Below are 18,964 nucleotides of genomic sequence, written 5' to 3'. Positions count from 1 at the left end.
GTTCCTCGAGGGCCACCACCTCGAATGCCGGTGCAGGGTCAGAGTCCAATCCTGAAGAAGTCAAAATGTGTAGGATGAGGATTAACTGGTCCCAGGAACTGAATAGGGGTACAGAAAATCTTACCTTTAAGGGATTATCTTTTTATTTGCCCTTTGATAAAATGATTTTATCCTGTGTGTGTGTGTTTCACAAACATTTGATTTTAATCTTTTTTTGGTAATGTTTTTTTGATTCCAGAGATAAATGTGGAAAACTGCCATTATCCCCAAAGCAAAGGGCAATGTTCTCTCGATGGGTGCGGCCAGATGAAATATCAAATAATCCTACAATGATCTATACCGTTTCAAGTTTCAGCATCAAACAGGTATGGGTCTCTTGGGTCTGATATCTCTGAAATAGTTGAGGGGCTTTTAAATTAATTTTTTTTTAAACTTGGCAGCTGTCTTTTCCCCCTCCCTTCTGCGTTTTTATAATTTTTTGAGAAACTGCAGGCAGATTTAAACCTGTTTACCCAAAACTGAATTCCATTGGACCCAAACTGGGCCCTGCAGCAGTGGGGAAAATATGTTTCCTGCAGGGAAAACTTGCAGCCAAACATTTTGTGTAGTTTATTCCTTTATTTATAATATGATTTTTGGAGAGACAAAACTATGGCATGTTTTCCTTTCTCTCTTATGTGTGTGAGTTGTTGTTTTTTGCACCGGGTGATTAGAAAGCGGCATATCCTTGTAACTGTCTTTTGTTCTCAGACAATTGTATCCGATTGTTCCTTTGTGGCCTCACTTGCCATCAGTGCAGCATATGAAAGACGATATAACAAGAAATTGATTACCAGGTATGCTCTGTTTGGGTCAGAAGTTGTGCAGACTTTCTTGTAAATGGTCTTGGTGTTGGAAGGTAATGTACAACTAGAGAGGGCAAAGGCTTTAACTTGGTCTGGCAACCTGCAGCCAGAGCTTTGGCCGGCAGTTTCTAATCAAAATGTGAAATTCAGCCCCATCCAACACTCCCTCTAAGCCATGAAGTCTTGTGAGCAAAACTTCTACTCTGTGAGCGACTGGCATTAAAGTTGTGAGCAGGCGATTTGGCTGCTGCATAGATTAGTTTGCTCTGGAGCCATCCTCCCTGAGCGAAGACAAAAATGTGTGAGCCACAGGGGCTAAAAAAACATGAGCCAGCTCACACTAACTCAGCTTAGAGGGGACACTGGCCCCATCACTCTGTTTTCTCTTTGGTCTGCCTGACCCATTGGCCTCCATCCTCCAAGTTTTTGTGTCTGTTGGCTTGCCCACCACAGAAAGCCATTTCTCTCTCTCTCTAGGCTTGTATGACTTATCTCTCTCTCACACACGCCCTTCCCCAGTTCTGGACCTCCACCCTTCTTTGAGTCTCCATTCCTTCTGGTCACCATCAGTCCTCACAAGCTTGCGTTTCTTTTGGAATGTTTAAGGCCTCCATCCTAGCAGTTCAGACAATAGCCAGATCCCAGGCAGGTGACCCTCTTTTTTCCTCTCCTGCATAATCTACATGATTTTGTAATTGGATATTTCAGCACATGAGTCTAGAAGGTTGCGTTTGTCAAGATGCAGTGGTTGAGCTAAATTCTTCACTATTGAGTAAATGTTCTTAAATGTAACAGACGTAAAGTGTACTGGCTTGGAAAGCCTGGGAAGGGCAGCCCTCTTTTCTCCTTTCTTTTGTGGACCCTTAAGCATGAGGCCTTAAAGTTAAAGCTGTGCGAGCTGCACTGGCCTCCAGTGGATGAGGTCCCAGGCAATGTTCCCTCTAAGCTATGAAGCCCTGTGAGCAAAAATTCTACTTTGTGAGCTACTAGCATTAAAGTTGTGAGCAGGTGATTTGGCTACTGCATAAATTAGTTTGATATGGAGCTATCCTTCCTGAGCTAAGACAAAAATGAGTGAGCCTTGTGAGTGAGCGATTTGGCTACTACATAAATTAGTTTGCTCTGGAGCCCTCCTTCCTGAGCTAAGACAAAAATGAGTGAGCCAGAGGCTAAAAAACTGCGAGCTAGCTCACACTAACTCAGCTTAGAGGGAACACTGGGACTCCCAGTTGCTAGTTTTGACCTTAGGCCCCTAGCAGTCAGGGACCCACATACCTTCAGGACCACCTCTCTCAGTATGCCCCAAGAAGGGCGCTACACTTGGGAAGTAGGAACCTCCTGATGATCCCCGACCCAGAGAGATCGGGCTGTCCTTAACCAGGCCCCTGCCTGGTGTTCTGCCAAAGAACATCCATGCCCTGCGGGATTTGTTACCTTTCCGCAGGGCATGTAAGGCAGAGATGTTCTGCCAGGCATGTGTTTCAGGGCAGCAACGGGGCAATACATAGTCTGACACTCTCACAGCCTCCATTCTCCTCCCCCCCCGGAGGCTTGTGGTAGCTGAAATTTTTCCGCCATCTTGGATGGATTGTTTTATTTGTTGATATATGTATTATGTATTTTATTGCCAGTTTCAACTAAAAATCTAATTAAATAAGTACGTAAGAGTGTTAGTTTAAGTTCTAGCCATGGAAAACTATTTTGCTTATAATTTTAGCACCACATTACCTGGGTGCTGTTCTTAATGCATGACTCTTTTAATTTGACTGCTGCTACTCCATCAAGCGCCCCCCCCCCAAGCCGTGTTAACCTTAAACCCCTCCAGGCCAGCACCACTCTTCACCCAAACTCTTAGGTTGACAGCTCTGACCCTTTTTCCCCTCGCTTTTCTTCCAAATAGCATCATTTACCCTCAAAATAAAAAAGGAGAACCAGAATATAATCCGTGTGGAAAGTACACAGTCAAACTGCACATTAATGGCGTTCCTCGGAAGGTAAAGGACTTTTATGTTTGTTGTAAGAGTTGCAACCTGATGCATTTTGATATTTGTAGGTTAAAAACCTTGAACCAATAAAACAGGACCAATAATTCAGTATGTCTTGGTTGATAACTTTGAACCACGTTAAAACAGGACCAACCGTGCTTTGGCCCTCAAGGCCTTCCTCAGTGGTCATATTTTTGTATATACATTAGGGTTGCCAACCCCCCCCCCCCCCCCCTTTTCCGGGGGCCCCCCTTTCAGCTGCTCTTAAAGGGGAAACGCCGGCTCCTTTAAGTGCAGAGAACTGCCGTTTCTGGAGATCCAGTGGGCGGGTGGGGAGCGGCGGACGTCCCTGACGTGACGTCATCACGTCGGGGATGCCCCGCCCCCTCCAGGAACGCCCCCAAAGTCCCCCGCTGGGGGTGGAAGATGGACTTGACAACCCTAATATACATGCACACTATGACACATAAACATGTTAGTGCCAAGGCAGGTTAATTATAAGGCCTGAAGACGAATGAAAATATAATTATTCAATCATTTATATATGATAAATAAACAGTTTAATTGCAAAAAAACTTTTAAAAAATATTTTTTTGGAATTAGTTACATTCCAGATATCCTATGTGGCAAAAGAATCAGGGTTTTTCCCCGTTCGGTTTTGGTTTGCTGTTCTAAGAGTTGCTCCATTATAGCACAAGTCTGGCTTACCGCATAGCAAATGTGAAATTGATCAGTTTGATCCCAAGAACCTTCTTCATAGTCTGCCAGAGGCCTTGATGCCAAGATAGAGCTGCTGTCCTCCCCCTTGTTTCTCTTGTAAATGCGTGCTCTCTCTCTGTCTCCCCACCCCCCAATCCCCGTTTTTGTCTAGGTGATCATTGACGACTTCTTACCAGTAGATCACAGTGGAGAACTTCTGTGCTCTTACTCAAATAATAAAAACGAACTCTGGGTATCCCTGATAGAAAAAGCTTACATGAAAGTCATGGGAGGTTATGATTTCCCAGGATCAAATTCTGTGAGTACCTCCTTATTCTTGGCAAGGAGTGACGTCTGTGCAGGCAGGATTCCTTGGTGAACAACACGGCTTGTTGGAGAAGTTGAAATGGATTGTTTGAGACCAGTGAAAAAAAATTCTTAAGAATGCTTTCTATATCGCTTGCGTTTTGTGGAGCACATGCTTTTTCCAGCATGGCCAATGGATGAACTAACATTAGAAGTGCGTTCTTGAAAGATGAGACACCTTGATCGAGCCCTGATATTGACATTTTGGGGATGTGTTGCATTTTGGAATTTTGCTTTCTAGTTTCTGAGCCTTTGGTGAAGATTGCTGTTTTCCAGTTCAGTCTCTGCATCCATGAAGACATGGTGGAGGGGACTGGGTTGGATCCAGAGAACTGCAGGTGGATCTTTCCCAATTCCCCTTTTTCAATGCAGCTCCCTGTGTTTTCTCAGGCGTAAGGGAGCTCTTGCACATGTAGTGAAACAATGTGGAGAAGTAGGAAGGAAAAATCAGAAAGTTCTCTATCTTATGCCAGTGGAAGTGTCCTCCTGCTCGGGAAAGGAGGAGTTTCAAACCAACCCGTAATATTTTTTTACTTGCTACCAAAGTTAGGGGAAAAGGAATTTTGTGTGTGTGTCAAATATTTCATATCTTGATCTTCTGAATTCTGCTTTGAAAGTTCTGTTGATTGTTCCAAAAACTGTGATGCTTTAAATGGGGCTTGCAAGCTGCTGTTTATGACTTAACCTTCGGCACTAATGTTGTTACTGTATTTCATCCTTTGTGCCAAATCCTCTGTATTCTGTGCGTTAACCTTTTCATGCCAGAGCATTTTCATTCTTGCAGAAGAAACATACATGCACAAGCTACTATTTTTGTGCACTAAAACCCACAAAACCTGTGTTGCGGTGCAACTTTAATTAAAGCTATGTGCACAGAAGCTTCTGAAGCCTCTGCTTAAAGCACGTAATTGATAGTACTGAATGAACTGATGCATAGCTGGAACGTCCTGTTATTAAAATAAGCTTCCAACTTTTTGTATGTGTTCAAAATCAGGAAATGTAAAATGCAATTCCTCATTCATACCTGCTCTTACAAGAAGTGAAGTCTGGAACTGTGAGAACTGAAGCCATTATTAGTAAAAGTTTCTGCTTGCAGAGATTGATATTTTTAATGTAGTGTGCTTTAATGCAGGTATGAATATAATGGGGCTTATTTGCTGATGAAATCTGTTTGTTTCAGAACATTGATCTTCATGCGTTGACCGGTTGGATACCTGAAAGGATTGCTATGCACTCTGACAATCAGGCTTTTAACAAAGACAGTTCATTCAGAATGCTTTACCAGAGGTAACTTCCAGCTTGTTTCAGACATGCTCCAGGCACCTTGTTCCTTACAGTTCTGCAGGGCCTGTAAAGCGGAGCTGTTCCGCCAGGCTTTTGATTGGAGCAGCGGACGTTCAGCAATTGTGGCCTCCCCTGTTCATGGCCCCTTCCCAGTGTCCTGCTGCTCTAGACAATAGTGTTTGGGCACTGGAGCTTCTTGGGGGTGCCTGTATCCACCTGACATGAGGCACGGGTCTTTTCTGTTATTGTATATTGTGCCAGCTATTGTTTTTATTGTTTTGTGGATTTTATGTTATAAGCCACCCTGAGCCCACACTTGGGATAGGGCAGGGGATAAATTAAATAAAGAAAATAATAATAACAATAATAATAACAATAATAACAATAAACAACAATAATAATAACAACAACAACAACTTTTTAATATTGTTGTAGGTGTTGTTGTTGGATTTGCCTGATTTTCATTAGAACTGCTTTTTAACAGAAGTTTTGGGGTTTTTTTGTTTTTCGAGAGACATGAAAGTGATTGTGGACTATGTTATTTTTGTTTGGATTTTAGGGTAGGATTAAAACATGTTCCAAAGCCCCAGAAATATTATGAAATGTTGATGGGTCTGTGATTGTTAGTTGTACTCATTTACAGTTCTTTATGATTTCTGGTCATTCTTCCACTCCAGCCCCAGAATTCACTAAGTTTGCCATCAGTTTGTTGATCTCCCCAGAATGCCATCTGTCCTGACTCTGATATGGGTTCCTCTTCCTGGAGGTCAGCTCTGAAGGGAAAATGTCTTGTTTTTATGGGCAGGTTTCACAAAGGGGATGTGCTCATTACTACAGCTACAGGAGTGATGACGGAAGAAGAAGGAGAGAAATGGGGCTTAGTGCCAACGCACGCCTACGCGGTTTTGGATATTAGGGAATACAAGGTATTCTGTGGAATACTTATTTTTCCTCTAGAACCTTTGGAAGTCCTTTTTTTTAATGGACATTTAAAAAAAATTCCGTGGCCCTTGTGATTGTGCTCAAAATCTTGGTGAGGGTGTTTGCACAGCTTAGAAATACCTTTGTCAAATGAGATTTATCCAAATGTTCTAAAACGTTTGTGGTGGGTTGGACCCAGTCAGCTTTCCTGCAGGTGAAAAGGGAAAGTGGTCCCCTTTGACACCCCCTCCCACCCAAAGGCAATGCAGGAATGAGGGTTGTAACAGGGAGGGGAATTATTTATTTATTTATTTACATTATTTACTGTCCGCCTTTCTCGCTGGGACTCAGGGCAGATTGCGTAGAATAAGTCAGTACAATCAATAGAGTGGGGCATCCAAAAGACAATGCAGTAGGTGTGATTCATGGGAAAGTGGGCAGGATCCGACCTAGAATTTGGTTCCCTGAATCCTTGGAAAGAAATCTGCTGATGAAGTAATCCAGGTAACTTTCCTATATTTTTTGCTTCTCCTAGGGGCAACGTTTTCTCCAGTTGAAAAATCCCTGGAGCCACCTGCGTTGGAAAGGAAGATACAGTGAAAATGATCTGAAAAACTGGACTCCTGACCTCCAGAAATATTTAAACTTTGATCCCAGAACAGCCCAGAAAATAGACAATGGTACAAAAGCAGATAGATCCCCCCCCCGCCCGCCATCTTATCTAAGTCCCCTTCACAGAAATTGACTTTGAGGGAAAGGAGCGTATTCCATCCTAGCAAGACACATGGGAGATAAGAAGGCACCGAGGTCCTTAGCGGAATCTTTGCATGCCAGTGATTTGCAAGCTTGAAGCCTGCACGTAGACATGGCTTGTGCCGCATAGATGGCAACAAGAAAATTCGTAAATATGGGAGTTGATGAAATTGAGTTGTAGATGGTGTGGGTGAGGTCAGTCACTTCGGTTGTTGGTGTTTGCACACTCAGATCTTTGCAGAACAGAATCAGAGAAATTTCTCTAAAACCAGACTATATAAATCAGTGTTTAAATATGGAAACAAAACTGTAAATGTAGACGCTATTCATTTGTGAAAACATAATTGGGTTTCTATTGAGTTAATTTCTCTTGGTAATGGTCAGTAACTGCCTATGGTGTGGGTGAGGTCAGTCACTTCCGTTGTTGGTGTTTGCACGCTCAAATCTTTGCAGAACAGAATCAGAGAAATTTCTCTAAAACCAGACTATATAAATCGGTGTTTAAATATGGAAACAAAACTGTAATTGTAGACACTATTCATTTGTAAAAACATAATTGGGTTTCTATTGAGTTCGTTTCTCTTGGTAATGGTCAGTAACTGCCTTCTGCTAAGTGTGTGTCTTCCTGCTGTTGGAAGAAGGTTTTCACTCAGCAGAAGGGAGTCTTGGATGGCAGCCCAATATATTCAGTTTTCAAAATAACACTCACAAGATAAAGAGAAGAAACCTAGTGCTGCTTACTAGTAGGCAGTATCATGTGGACAAGTTTGGAGTCAGGCCACGTATTAAAATGTGACCTGGCTTCCAATCCTGTGCTCATCTTCCTGAGAAGAAGTCCAGTGAACTCCAGTAGTTCTCTGGGAGTGTATTTGTGAACGGTATACAAACAAGGTCATACAGTCTTACCATCTCAGTGCTTTTCTTCCCAATCTAAACGCATTGAATTTGTGTCAACATATGGCTACCAAGATAACTTTTTCATACCATATGTTTATACAAAGTCATCTTCACAGGTGTGTTTGACGAAGAAGTCCAGTGAACTCCAGTAATTCTCTGGGAGTGTATTTGTGAACTGTATACAAACAAGGTCATACAGTCTTACTATCTCAGTGCTTTTCTTCCCAATCTAAATGCATTGAATTTGTGTCAACATATGGCTACCAAGATAACTTTTTTCATACCATATGTTTATACAAAGTCATCTTCACAGGTGTGTTTGACTGCTAACGTATAGAACCTTCTAAGGCATAAGCTTTCCCCAATTTTTGCAGCTTTTGTTGTCATGGATTCATTCTTCCTATAAGATGACAAAGAATTAAACCAATCTTAAATAGCTTGTGAAATTTTAAACAGCTTGTTAAGACAATGGGCTTTTGACCTCCATGTTTTCCCTCTTGTAGGGATTTTCTGGATCTCCTGGGAAGATCTCTGCCAATATTATGATGTTATTTATTTGAGCTGGAATCCAGGTCTCTTTAAAGAATCAACATGCATTCACAGGTTTGTCCAAAGGAAAAAGTTATGAAGTTCTGAGCTTCCAATCTATCTGAAACTTTGTTTTATTAGCAATTCTTAGTCTTTTGTAAGCTTACTTAGCAGCCACTCAAACCTCTTTTCATTCACTGCTTGCATGCTAAATGTATCGCCTGAATTTTGAGACCCTCATTCTTAGCCTAAATGGCATGAGCATTATAGGGTAAATATTTGCTGATATAGTGTCAGCATTCTACAAGCTGAGCCATACCATGAACCTTTTGAACCTTTGCAAGTTGTAGGCACCTGGTTCAGCACCTGATTACTTGGTTTTCATGCAAGGGATAGTGTTTTTCCCAAAAAAATATTTAATAGTTACTGTCAGAATTACAGGGGTCCTCAATGGAAAAATTGTTCATTTTATTGCCGCGTTCTTATGATTGCATGCAGGAGTAAAACGCTGATGTCTTGTCCCCTCTCCGTTCTCTCTTTAGTACTTGGGATGCAAAGCAGGGCCCCGTGAAAGATGCTTACAGCCTTGCTAATAACCCACAGTATAAACTGGAGGTCCAGTGCCCACAAGGTGGTGCTGCAGTGTGGGTTCTGCTGAGCAGACACATTACTGACAAGGTAGGCGTTATTTCTCTGAGGAGCATTGAACTAATCTGCAGGTTGGACCCTGCAGTGTTTCTTCTGCAGGATGGACCCTGGCCAGTGTTTCTTCATTCTCATCTGCACTATTGTTTTAGAGCAGAAAGCATCTCTCTCTGTTCCGCACAGAACAGTGTGCTGGATTCCCCTCCAAGTACCTGACACATTTCCTTTAGCACTGAGCCATGTCTCTTGAGTTGGCACAGAGAGAATGGGTTGTGATCTGGGAGGCTGCCAGCTCGAATCTCTCCTCTGCCATGACCTCACTAGGTGGCTTTAGGCAATCTGTTTTGGCTCATGCCCCCCCCATCCTGTAATAGGGGGTAGTAATACTAGCTTACATTAGAGCTGTCGTAAGAACTACAAGCAGCCTGAATAGCCCAATCTCATCAGATCTTGGAAGCTAAGCAGGGTCAGCCCTGGTCAATATTTGGGTGGGAGACCACCAGTGTCCCCTCTAAGCTGAGTTAGTGTGAGCCAGCTCACAGTTTTTGAGCCTCCAGCTCACACATTTTTGTCTTCGCTCAGGAAAGATGGCTCCAGAGCAAACTAATTTATGCAGTAGCCAAATTGCTTGCTCACAGCTTTAATGCCAGTAGCTCACAAAGTAGAATTTTTGCTCACAAGACTCCACAGCTTAGAGGGAGTATTGGAGACCACCAAGGAAGTCCATGGTTGCTACACAGAGGCAAGCAATGGCAAACCACCTCCGTTTGTCTCTTGCTTTGAAAACCCTGCAGGGTCACCATAAGTCAGCTACGACTTGATGGCACTTTTCAAGGACTACAACAAGATAATCTCTGTAAAGTCCTTTGCCTCTGAAGACGGATTATTCTCTCAAATAATCAGTTTGGTGCCAGTGGTTAAGAGAGCCAGTTTGGTGTAGTGGTTAAGTGTGCGGACTCTAATCTGGGAGAACCGGGTTTGATTCCCCACTCCTCCACTTGCACCTGCTGATGTGACCTTGGGTCAGTCACAAGCTCTGGCACAGCTGTCCTTGAAAAAGAGCAGTTTGTGTCAGAGTTCTCTCAGCCCCACCCACCTCACAGGGTGTCTGTTGTGGGGAGGGGAAGGGAAAGGAGTTTGTAAACCGCTCTGAGACTCCAAGTGAAGGGCGGGGTATAAATCCAATCTCTTCTTCAAAATAAAGCTGTCCAAGTGTGAGACTGAAGTACCCCTATCAACAGTTTCGGAAACTTTAAGTCATATCAAAACATAGGGCTTTTTGTAAATAGCTAAAAATAGTCAAAGGAGCTGCGGTGGCTCAAGTGGTTAAGACGCTGAACTGCAGGCTGTGGAAGATCAGTAGTTCAGCAGTTCGAGACCCAAGTGACGCAAGACGGGGTGAGCTCCTGTCTCTGGTTCCAGCTCCTGCCAACCTATCAGTTCAAAAGCAAGAAATTGCAAGTAGATAAATAGGTACCACTTCGGTGGGAAGGTAACAGCGTTCCGTGCACCTTGGTGTTTAGTCATGCCGGCCACATGACCATGGAAACGTCTTCGGACAGCGCTGGCTCTTCGGCTTTGAAACGGAGATGAGCACCACAACCCTAGAGTCGGACTCGATTGGCTTTCGAGCAAGGGAATCTTTACCTTTACTAAAAATAGTCAAATCCAGTGCTCATTAGAAAAGGAATAGCGACCAAGACAAATTTGTTTTATGAAGTTTATTGGGGTAATCATATTTTTGTAATCTCTGTTCCATAGGATGACTTTGCACACAACAAGGAGTTCATCACCATGGTGGTGTATAAAACAGACGGGAAAAAAGTCTACTATCCTGGTTCGTATGTCAGCATCCCAACGAACTCCTTGTATTAATGAGAAGTTTCCAAAATATTAAAAGTTCATTGCTGGAGGGAATGAATGAATGAAACCCTTTTCTGATAAGTGTTTTGCCTGCCTGGATTCCGTGATTATTTTTTATCTCACAGCTTTGAAAGTCATTAAGAAATTGGTTCTGTGGTTGTGTCCTCAGACTGCAATAAATCCTAACCATGTTCTCTGTTGGCGGAAGACCCTTCCACCTGAAAAAAGGGGGAAGCAATTTTGACAAGTCCCCTTTCCCATTTCACTGCCAACACTGACTTCACCAACACTGAGAGCCAGTTTGGTGTGGTGGTTAAGTGCGCGGACTCTAATCTGGGAGACCCGGGTTTGATTCCCCACTCCTCCACTTGCCCCTGGCTGGATGACCTTGGGCAAGCCGTAGTTCTGATAAGAGCTGTTCTTGAAAAAGAGCAGTTTCTGTCAGAGCTCTCTCAGCCCCACCTACCTCACAGGGTGTCTGTTGTGGGGAGGGGAAGGGAAAGGAGTTTGTAAGCCACTCTGAGACACCTTTGGGTAGTGAAGTGCGGGCTATAAATCCAATCTCCTCCCCCTCCCCAGCATGATTTCTTGTAGGTACAGCAGAATGTGTTGGATGGGAAGAGGTGGGAAGGTTGGTTTCCACTCATACTAGACAAACTCCCAACTATTAGATCCGCTTCATAGACACATAGATACAGCCTCATAGAAATTTGTTGGGGGGCAGGCTTTCTGTAGGAGCTGCGGTGGCTCAAGTGGTTAAGACGCTGAACTGCAGGCTGGGGAAGGTTGGTAGTTCAGCAGTTCGAGACCCAGGGTGCCGCATGACGGAGTGAGCTCCCGTCTCTAGTTCCAGCTCCTGCCAACCTAGCAGTTCGAAAGCAAGAAATTGCAAGTAGATAAATAGGTACCGCTTTGGTGGGAAGGTAACAGCGTTCCGTGCGCCTTGGTGTTTAGTCATGCCAGCCACATGACCACGGAAACGTCTTCGGACAGAGCTGGCTCTTCGGCTTCGAAACGGAGATGAGCACCGCAACCCTAGACTCGGACTCGATTGGCTTTAGAGCAAGGAAAACCTTTACTTTTTTAGGGTTTCTGTGTGTTGCTGTACCATTGGAGTTACTAAACGAACTTCCCCCTACTTGTATGAAGTTTTCAAACCCAAATCTATCGATCTCTTCCCTTTCAGCTGATCCTCCACCATTCATTGATGGGATACGGATCAACAGTCCCCATTATCTGACTAAGATAAAGCTGACCTCCCCTGGAACCCACACGTTTACTTTGGTGGTTTCTCAGTATGAGAAACAGAACACCATTCACTATACCCTGAGGGTAAGTACTGATGGGTGGTGGTTGTCACAAGTACTTTCTTTACGACTGCATTGGGGGGGGAAAGAGAGCTTACTAGGGAGGGCTGTTCTCACTTGGCAGAGGTGGGTAGGCAAGTGGTTTATTTGCATGCTTTTTTACAGAGAGTACATTGTGGAGTTGTTTAGTTCTTTGTGTTGGACGAGAAGCTTAGTGCAATATTGCCAGTAGACCTGCTTTAACAAAAAGATATAAAATGTCTCAGTCCATTGTGTGGTGGTGGGGTCCTCTGGCTGTAGCATGAAGACAATCATATCCATGTCCCCACGTGGACAGAAAGTCCCTTCCACACATGTAAAGTCCCTTCTATACACGGAGGGGCCATGGCTCAGTGGCTGAGAATCTGCTTGGCATTCAGAACATTCCAGGTTCAGTCCCCAGCATCTCCAGTGGGAGGTGATGTGAAAGACCTCTGCCTCAGACCCTAGAAAGCTGCTGCCAGTCTGAGTAGACTTCGATGGGATTAGTGGTCTGATCCAGCATAAGGCCACTTCATGTGTGCAGTGCCTTTGAGATGCCCATTGGCTTTCAGTCTGCCTTCAAGTGTTGTATTTTGGCAGAAGCCAGAAGCTTCAGTAAAAACTAGTGAAACTTGTTAGAGAAGTTCTCACATGTCCCAGAATCCATTTGATTGTCCACTTGGGTGTTTCTTGGGGACCAGAATAGAGATGGGAGGAAGCTGCTTATTCAACCACTGGCGTTAAGTACGCAGAGACTGTTCATCCTGTGCCTGTACTGGCACATCCAGTCCATAGGGCTGGAGTTCTTTTTCAGCAAGATCAACTGCTTCCATTGGATAAGTCATAAGCATTTTTTTAATAGCCCCATTGCCTCTGGAGGATCAAGAGAGGATGGCGCTGTGGGCAAAACTGGTGCCCTTCTGAGTACAGCTGGCCAAAAATGGTGGACGATTATCTGGAATGCCCTTTCTCTGAGGGCTTGAGATCAGCAGATCATCCCTTTCTTAGGTAGAGATAAGCCTTCTGTTCCCTTCTTTTCTTGCAGCATTTGAGAAGGTATTTTTAGGGCTTCTGCTTATATAAGTTATGCAAAAGTTAATGTGTGTGTTTGCAGAAATTTGCATAGACGTGGGAAGTGTTTTTCTATAATAATGAACAAACAAAATTATATGGCTTCATCTCCATTTTGGCACTTTTTTATTTTCTTACTTGGCTGACAATCCCAAACAACTAACCCTTTCGCTGATTTCATGATATATACTTTTTAAAAAATTTCTTCAGGTGTATTCAGTGTGCAAGTTTACCTTCTCAAAGATCCCGACACCATATACCATTTCCAAACGGGTAAGCAATAATTAAATACATGGTCATCTTCTTGATGAATGCAATTTATCCGCAGATGCACCTATACAATACAGTGCAAGTTTCTCTCTGTTTTTAAGGGTCTTTGCAAATCATCAGGATTAGTCCTAGCTGTCATAAATAACTACTGAGGTGGAATTTCAGCTCCATTCATCCTTTGATCACTCTGAACCATTTGAGTAGTCATTTTTTTTTCTACCTCCATAACGTCTCTTCCCATGGCTAGCATTGTTTGGGTCCATCCAGGTTGTAAAGGCAAAAAGGCAAGCTCCAGCTGAGCATTCTTTTTCTTTTTTTTCTTTTTTCTTTTTTGAAAGACTGTTGTAATTGAAACAGTTCAGATGGCTCAGGAATCGTGTGTTGCCCTTACAGCCAGTTTGGTGTAGTGGTTAAGTGCGCGGACTCTAATCTGGGAGAACCGGGTTTGATTCCCCACTCCTCCACTTGCACCTGGCTGGATGACCTTGGGCAAGCCATAGCTCTGATAAGAGCTGTTCTTGAAAAAGAGCAGTTCCTGTCAAGAGCTCTCTCAGCCCCCACTGTTTGCCATCTATTGTTACATTTTATGCTGCCTATTTTTAAGTGAACTATTATATTGTATATCTAAAGCTGCTGAACTTGCTAGCGCCTGAGAGATTTTTCTGCTGTTTATGTTGTGGTACTTCATTGTGGAGCTGCGGTGGCTCAAGTGGTTAAGACGCTGAACTGCAGGCTGTGGAAGGTCAGTAGTTCAGCAGTTCAAGACCCGGGTGCCGCATGATGGAGTGAGCTCCCATCTCTAGTTCCAGCTCCTGCCAACCTAGCAGTTCGAAAGCAAGAAATTGCAAGTAGATAAACAGGTACCACTTCGGTGGGAAGGTAACAGCGTTCCGTGCGCCTTGGTGTTTAGTCATGCGGGCTACATGACCACGGAAACGTCTTTGGACAGCGCTGGCTCTTCGGGTTTGAAACGGAGATGAGCACCGCAACCCTAGAGTCGGATTCGACTGGCTTTCGAGCAAGGGAACCTTTACCTCTACTTCATTGTACTGTGTTTTATTTTTTTAAACAACCCCGAGAATGAAAGATGGACTGAAAAAACATGGTACAGATACCTAGGCTAAATAAAAGCAGTTTTTAAAAGATTTTTATAGAATTATGTTCTGAAAAGAACTTGGTAGCTTAGTCTGGACAGAAGTCCTGTGGCACCTATAAGACTAACAACATTTAGTCCAGTCCGAGCGTTTGTGAGGCAGAGATCATTTCCTCAGCTACAATATGATCTCCTACTGTATCTGAAGTGAGCTCTGTCTCATGAAAACTCATACTAGAATAAACAATAGAATGACGTTTGAGTCCAGTCGCACCTTTAAGACCAACAAAGTTTAATTCTGGGTATCTGAAGAAGTGTGCACGCACACAACAGCTTATACTCAGAATTGAACTTTGTTGGTTTTAAAGGTTCCACTGGACTCAAACGTCATTCTGTTGTTTCAGACCAACATGGCTACCCACCTCAATCTGGAATAAATGTTGTTAGCTTTAAAGGTGTCACTGTATTTCTGTTTTGTTTGCTACAACAGACTAACACAGCTACTCTGCTTAACAGTCCAGATCCTGTACTAGATGCACCTTGAGTTACCATTCACTCATTTTGCAAGAGAACACATACTCTGTAGACATACCAAGAACTGGACCTGAAATCTAATGTGCTGGGGAATAAACTTGACTTTGACATTTATGCTAGTGAGGAAAAGGGGCTTGTTGTATGTTAAAGAGTAACTAGGAATTTCAAGAATAGAACATAGTGTGCATTCTTTTTAAAAAAACCAAAAACCTCTGGCTTACTCTTCCATAGGTGAACGGGCAGTGGAAAGGTCACAGTGCTGGCGGATGTGGGAATTTTAGAGACAGCTACAAGAACAATCCTATATACCAGTTCCAGCTGGACAAGACTGGGCCGCTTCTGATTGAGCTAAGAGGACCGAGGTTAGCAGAGATTTAAGCCAGTGCCACAATAAAATGTGTAGCCTGTTCAGACATTACGGCAGCTTGGTGGGTAACTTGCTCTGCTGTTCCTAGTGTTACACAAAGGATTTTCTCTGTGTGTGCTGAGTGGCAAAGAGCAGGACAGTAAAGCCCTGCCCCTCTGTTGCTGCTAAGAGTTAACCAGCCATTGCCCTTATCCCTGCCAATAAGAACTTTTCAGAAGAAACAAAAGACAATATTCAGTAGTAGCAAAGTTTGTACTTCCATAGCAAATGCATAGAATCATGGAATTGGGGGGGGGGGTCAACAGTGGGAGGGCTTCTGGTGTCCTGGCCCCACTGCTGGACCTCCTGATGGTACCTGGTATTTCTGGCCACTGTGTGACAGAGTGTTGGACTGGATGGGCCACTGGCCTGATCCAACATTGGCTTCTCTTATGTTCTTAATATGCATGAAGCTGCCCTGTACTCCATCAGGACGTCAGTCCCTCAAAGTATTGCCTACTCAGAATGGCAGCAGCTCTCCGGGGTCTCAGGCAGAAGTCTTTCTCATTGCCTGCTGCCTGATCCTTAACTGGAGATGCCAGGGATTGAACCTGGGACCTTCTGCATGCCAAGCAGCTGTTCTGCCACTGAGCCACGTCCCCTCCCAATGCACACAACTCCGTAAGATGAATAAGATGAAGGTTGGTATCCATCGTACACTTTTCTAGAGCTGCTTGTGACCAAAAGATAGTGAAAATGTCTGATCTTATTTGTAGGCAGTACAGTGTGGGCTTTGAAGTTGTGATGATCTCCACCGTAGGAGACCCAGGCCCGTCAGGCTTTCAGAAGAAGAACAGCGGTGACTACAGGTAAGGATGATCCTATTTGATCCTGTATGTCTTCTTGATTTGTATTATGGGAGACCTTGTATTAATGCTTACCTTTTGTCCTTCCCCCCCAGGTGTGGATTTTGTTACCTGGAAATCGAGGTGGTACCTGCTGGCATTTATAATATTATTCCAAGTACCTTCCTCCCTCAACAGGAAGGGCCCTTTTTCTTGGACTTCAACAGCAGTTCTACGCTTAAGGCGTCGCAGTTGCAGTGAGGCAGCCCGGAGTGGTTCTTCTCAGACACGGCAGAGCTGAGGCAGCGTGCCAGACGCTTCGCAGGAGAGCCAACAAAGAGGAAAGCACTTAACTGGAGATGCACTTTTTTAATATAAAGTTCTCCCTCAGAGTGGTGGTCCAGACCATTCCCTCAAAGCAGAGGGGGAAGCACGAGATGGACCGGCTTCTGAATACTGACAAACTTGAGAGCAGGCAAGGAGAGTGCTTGAACGACGATCTTAACCTTATTCTTGTTGGTGTAATTAATGTATAAGAGTATAGCACTTTATATTTTTATCATCGAGGTTTGGGGTTTTTTGAAGCATCTCCGTCTTCGTCCTGTCAGCCCCCCCGTGTTTAAGCCTTCTTTTCAAATACATGGTGGCATTGCTCTGGTCATTTGTCTCTCTCTGGGAATGGAAACATTTCCTGTCACCCGCAACAGAGGCTACCAACTTCTGGTACCTGCAGCAAGAGAGTGATACCACCCAGGCGGGTGGCGAGTTGCTGCCTGTGCTTTTCAGTGCCAAAAACCATACCAGCAAGATGGGGGAGGGCCACATATGCAGTACAGTGCTCACCAGATGACTTTATAGGTGGCACACTGGCTCCTTTTCGGGTAGCTGCAAGTTACATTCTTGTCTGCCCCAAGCAAGCTGGGAAGGAGGCAGATGAACCTCATATATGTACACTTCTAGACGAGGGTATCACTCAGTTTATAATCTGTTTCACTGGCTTCTTTCAGACAAACCCTGCACCCTTTCCCCACAGTACGTCTGTGTTTAAGGAAACTGTTGTTCTTGCTCATAAGTGTGCACGTTGTACAGCTTCGTTACGGCGATGTTCCTCACAACCTGACAGTAAAAGATTGCTTTTCAGTATAATCTCAAGTGATAGGTGCCTTTGAACGGAAATATTAAATCATGTGCTCTGTAATTGCTGTGCTGTGATGGGCCATCTGGGCTAGTGGGAACTGCAGCCTGCTGGGAGCTTGCCAGCAATTTGCAGCTTATCTGCTTTGCAGGGTAATTAGTGAGATGAAAGTTACAGCTGGAGCCTTGACAGCAAAGAAGTCAACAGTACGGAGACTGGTGGGCAACCGCTGCTTTAATATGTCTGAGCCTCTTTACGATCATAGAATGCATTCACTGTAAGGGTAACTATGGGTCTAATAGGTGGTTTCACAGATATTTTGCTGCATTTACACACCGTACGAATACTTAATTGGTCCTGGCATTTTAGTGTGTATGTTTTGCATGATACTGGGCATGCCCCTGGTTTTGTGCCTGTGTCCTAGAGCAGTGATTGGGAATATAACGGGCACAGCCAAGCACGTATGGCCATGAGTATGGCCAGTGTTCACTACAAAAATACAAGGCCTCCACTCAGTGCCTTCTAAGTTAACCAAGAGTCATGTCAGCAATGCACACCTAGCTACTGAGGCTTTCTTCTAGAACCTTTGTTTTATGCTACATTTCAAATGAAGAACCTCATTTAAGCATGATCAGTGGCACCACAAAAGACCAGCAGTGAAACCAGAGTGTGTTACAGTATACTGCATATCCTGTGGTGTCATTCTGCAGCTAGCCTTAAGAAGAGAAGACTAACAGGAATAGCTGCACTGTTCAGATACATAAAGGGCTGTCAAATAGGATAGGGCGAGGGCTTGTTTGCTGTAGGGGACAACACTAAGTCTAATGGGTGTAAATTAAGGGCAGTAGCTCCCAGTTGAACAGTTAAAACCCCCCCCCATTACTGGGGGAGGGGGCTGGCCAGCCTTGCCTCACCCTCATTGGAGGTTTTTGAGCAGAGGCTAGGCACCCAACAGGAATTCAGGCTATTAAGGTCTTTTCCTGTGCGGTGATCTAGTAGACGCTGAAGCAGAAAGGTGTACTACAGGAGACTGCTTTCAGGAGTTGCACAGTTTTTATTTTTAGGTCCCATTCACACACAGCAACCAACCATCTTATTGATGGGGAAGAGAAAGTAGTCATAGTGCTCTGGCCTTAGCTAGTATTTGGAAGGGCAACCTCCAAGGGCTACCAGGGTTGTGATGCATAGGCAGGCAATGGCAAACCACCTCTGAAATGTCTCTTGCCTTAAAAACATGACTAGCTCACCACCTGGTGGTGCATAATGCTAAAAGAGCTAGAACTAGCAGTGTTCCCTCTAAGCTGAGTTAGCGTGAGCTAGCTCAGAGTTTTTTAGCCTCCGGCTCACAGATTTTTGTCTCGGCTCAGGAAGGGCGGCTCCAGAGCAAACAAGTTTATGCAGTAGCCAAATTGCTCGCTCACAACTTTAATGCCAGTAGCCCACAAGGTAGATTTTTTGCTCACAAGACTCCACAGCTTAGAGGGATCATTGACAGAGAGGCCTTTCCAGGAGAGACCTCAGCCATGCAGACTGTTGGTCCCACCTGGCACACACTG

At 44.1% G+C, this 18,964-nt stretch overlaps 1 protein-coding gene across 1 annotated transcript; it reads left to right on the top strand.

The window, feature by feature from the left end:
• Window positions 1–238: 238 nt before the first annotated feature.
• Window positions 239–17,460, top strand: CAPN7 (calpain 7; the record flags this gene model as incomplete). Its single annotated transcript, XM_015411537.1, has 15 exons — window positions 239–365; window positions 751–836; window positions 2,746–2,839; window positions 3,702–3,848; window positions 5,076–5,182; window positions 5,985–6,105; window positions 6,636–6,780; window positions 8,254–8,353; window positions 8,821–8,956; window positions 10,685–10,760; window positions 11,973–12,118; window positions 13,396–13,458; window positions 15,314–15,444; window positions 16,205–16,297; window positions 16,390–17,460. Coding segments are annotated over 15 exons (1,717 nt in total), but the record flags the coding sequence as incomplete, so codon positions are not given.
• Window positions 17,461–18,964: the final 1,504 nt, after the last annotated feature.

This window comes from Gekko japonicus, unplaced genomic scaffold (genome assembly GCF_001447785.1).
Source record: "Gekko japonicus isolate JY-2015 unplaced genomic scaffold, Gekko_japonicus_V1.1 scaffold6, whole genome shotgun sequence".
Classification (NCBI taxonomy): Eukaryota; Metazoa; Chordata; class Lepidosauria; order Squamata; family Gekkonidae; genus Gekko; species Gekko japonicus.
Note: the sequence above shows the minus strand (reverse complement) of the source record. Positions and strands in the feature narration are given on the sequence as shown.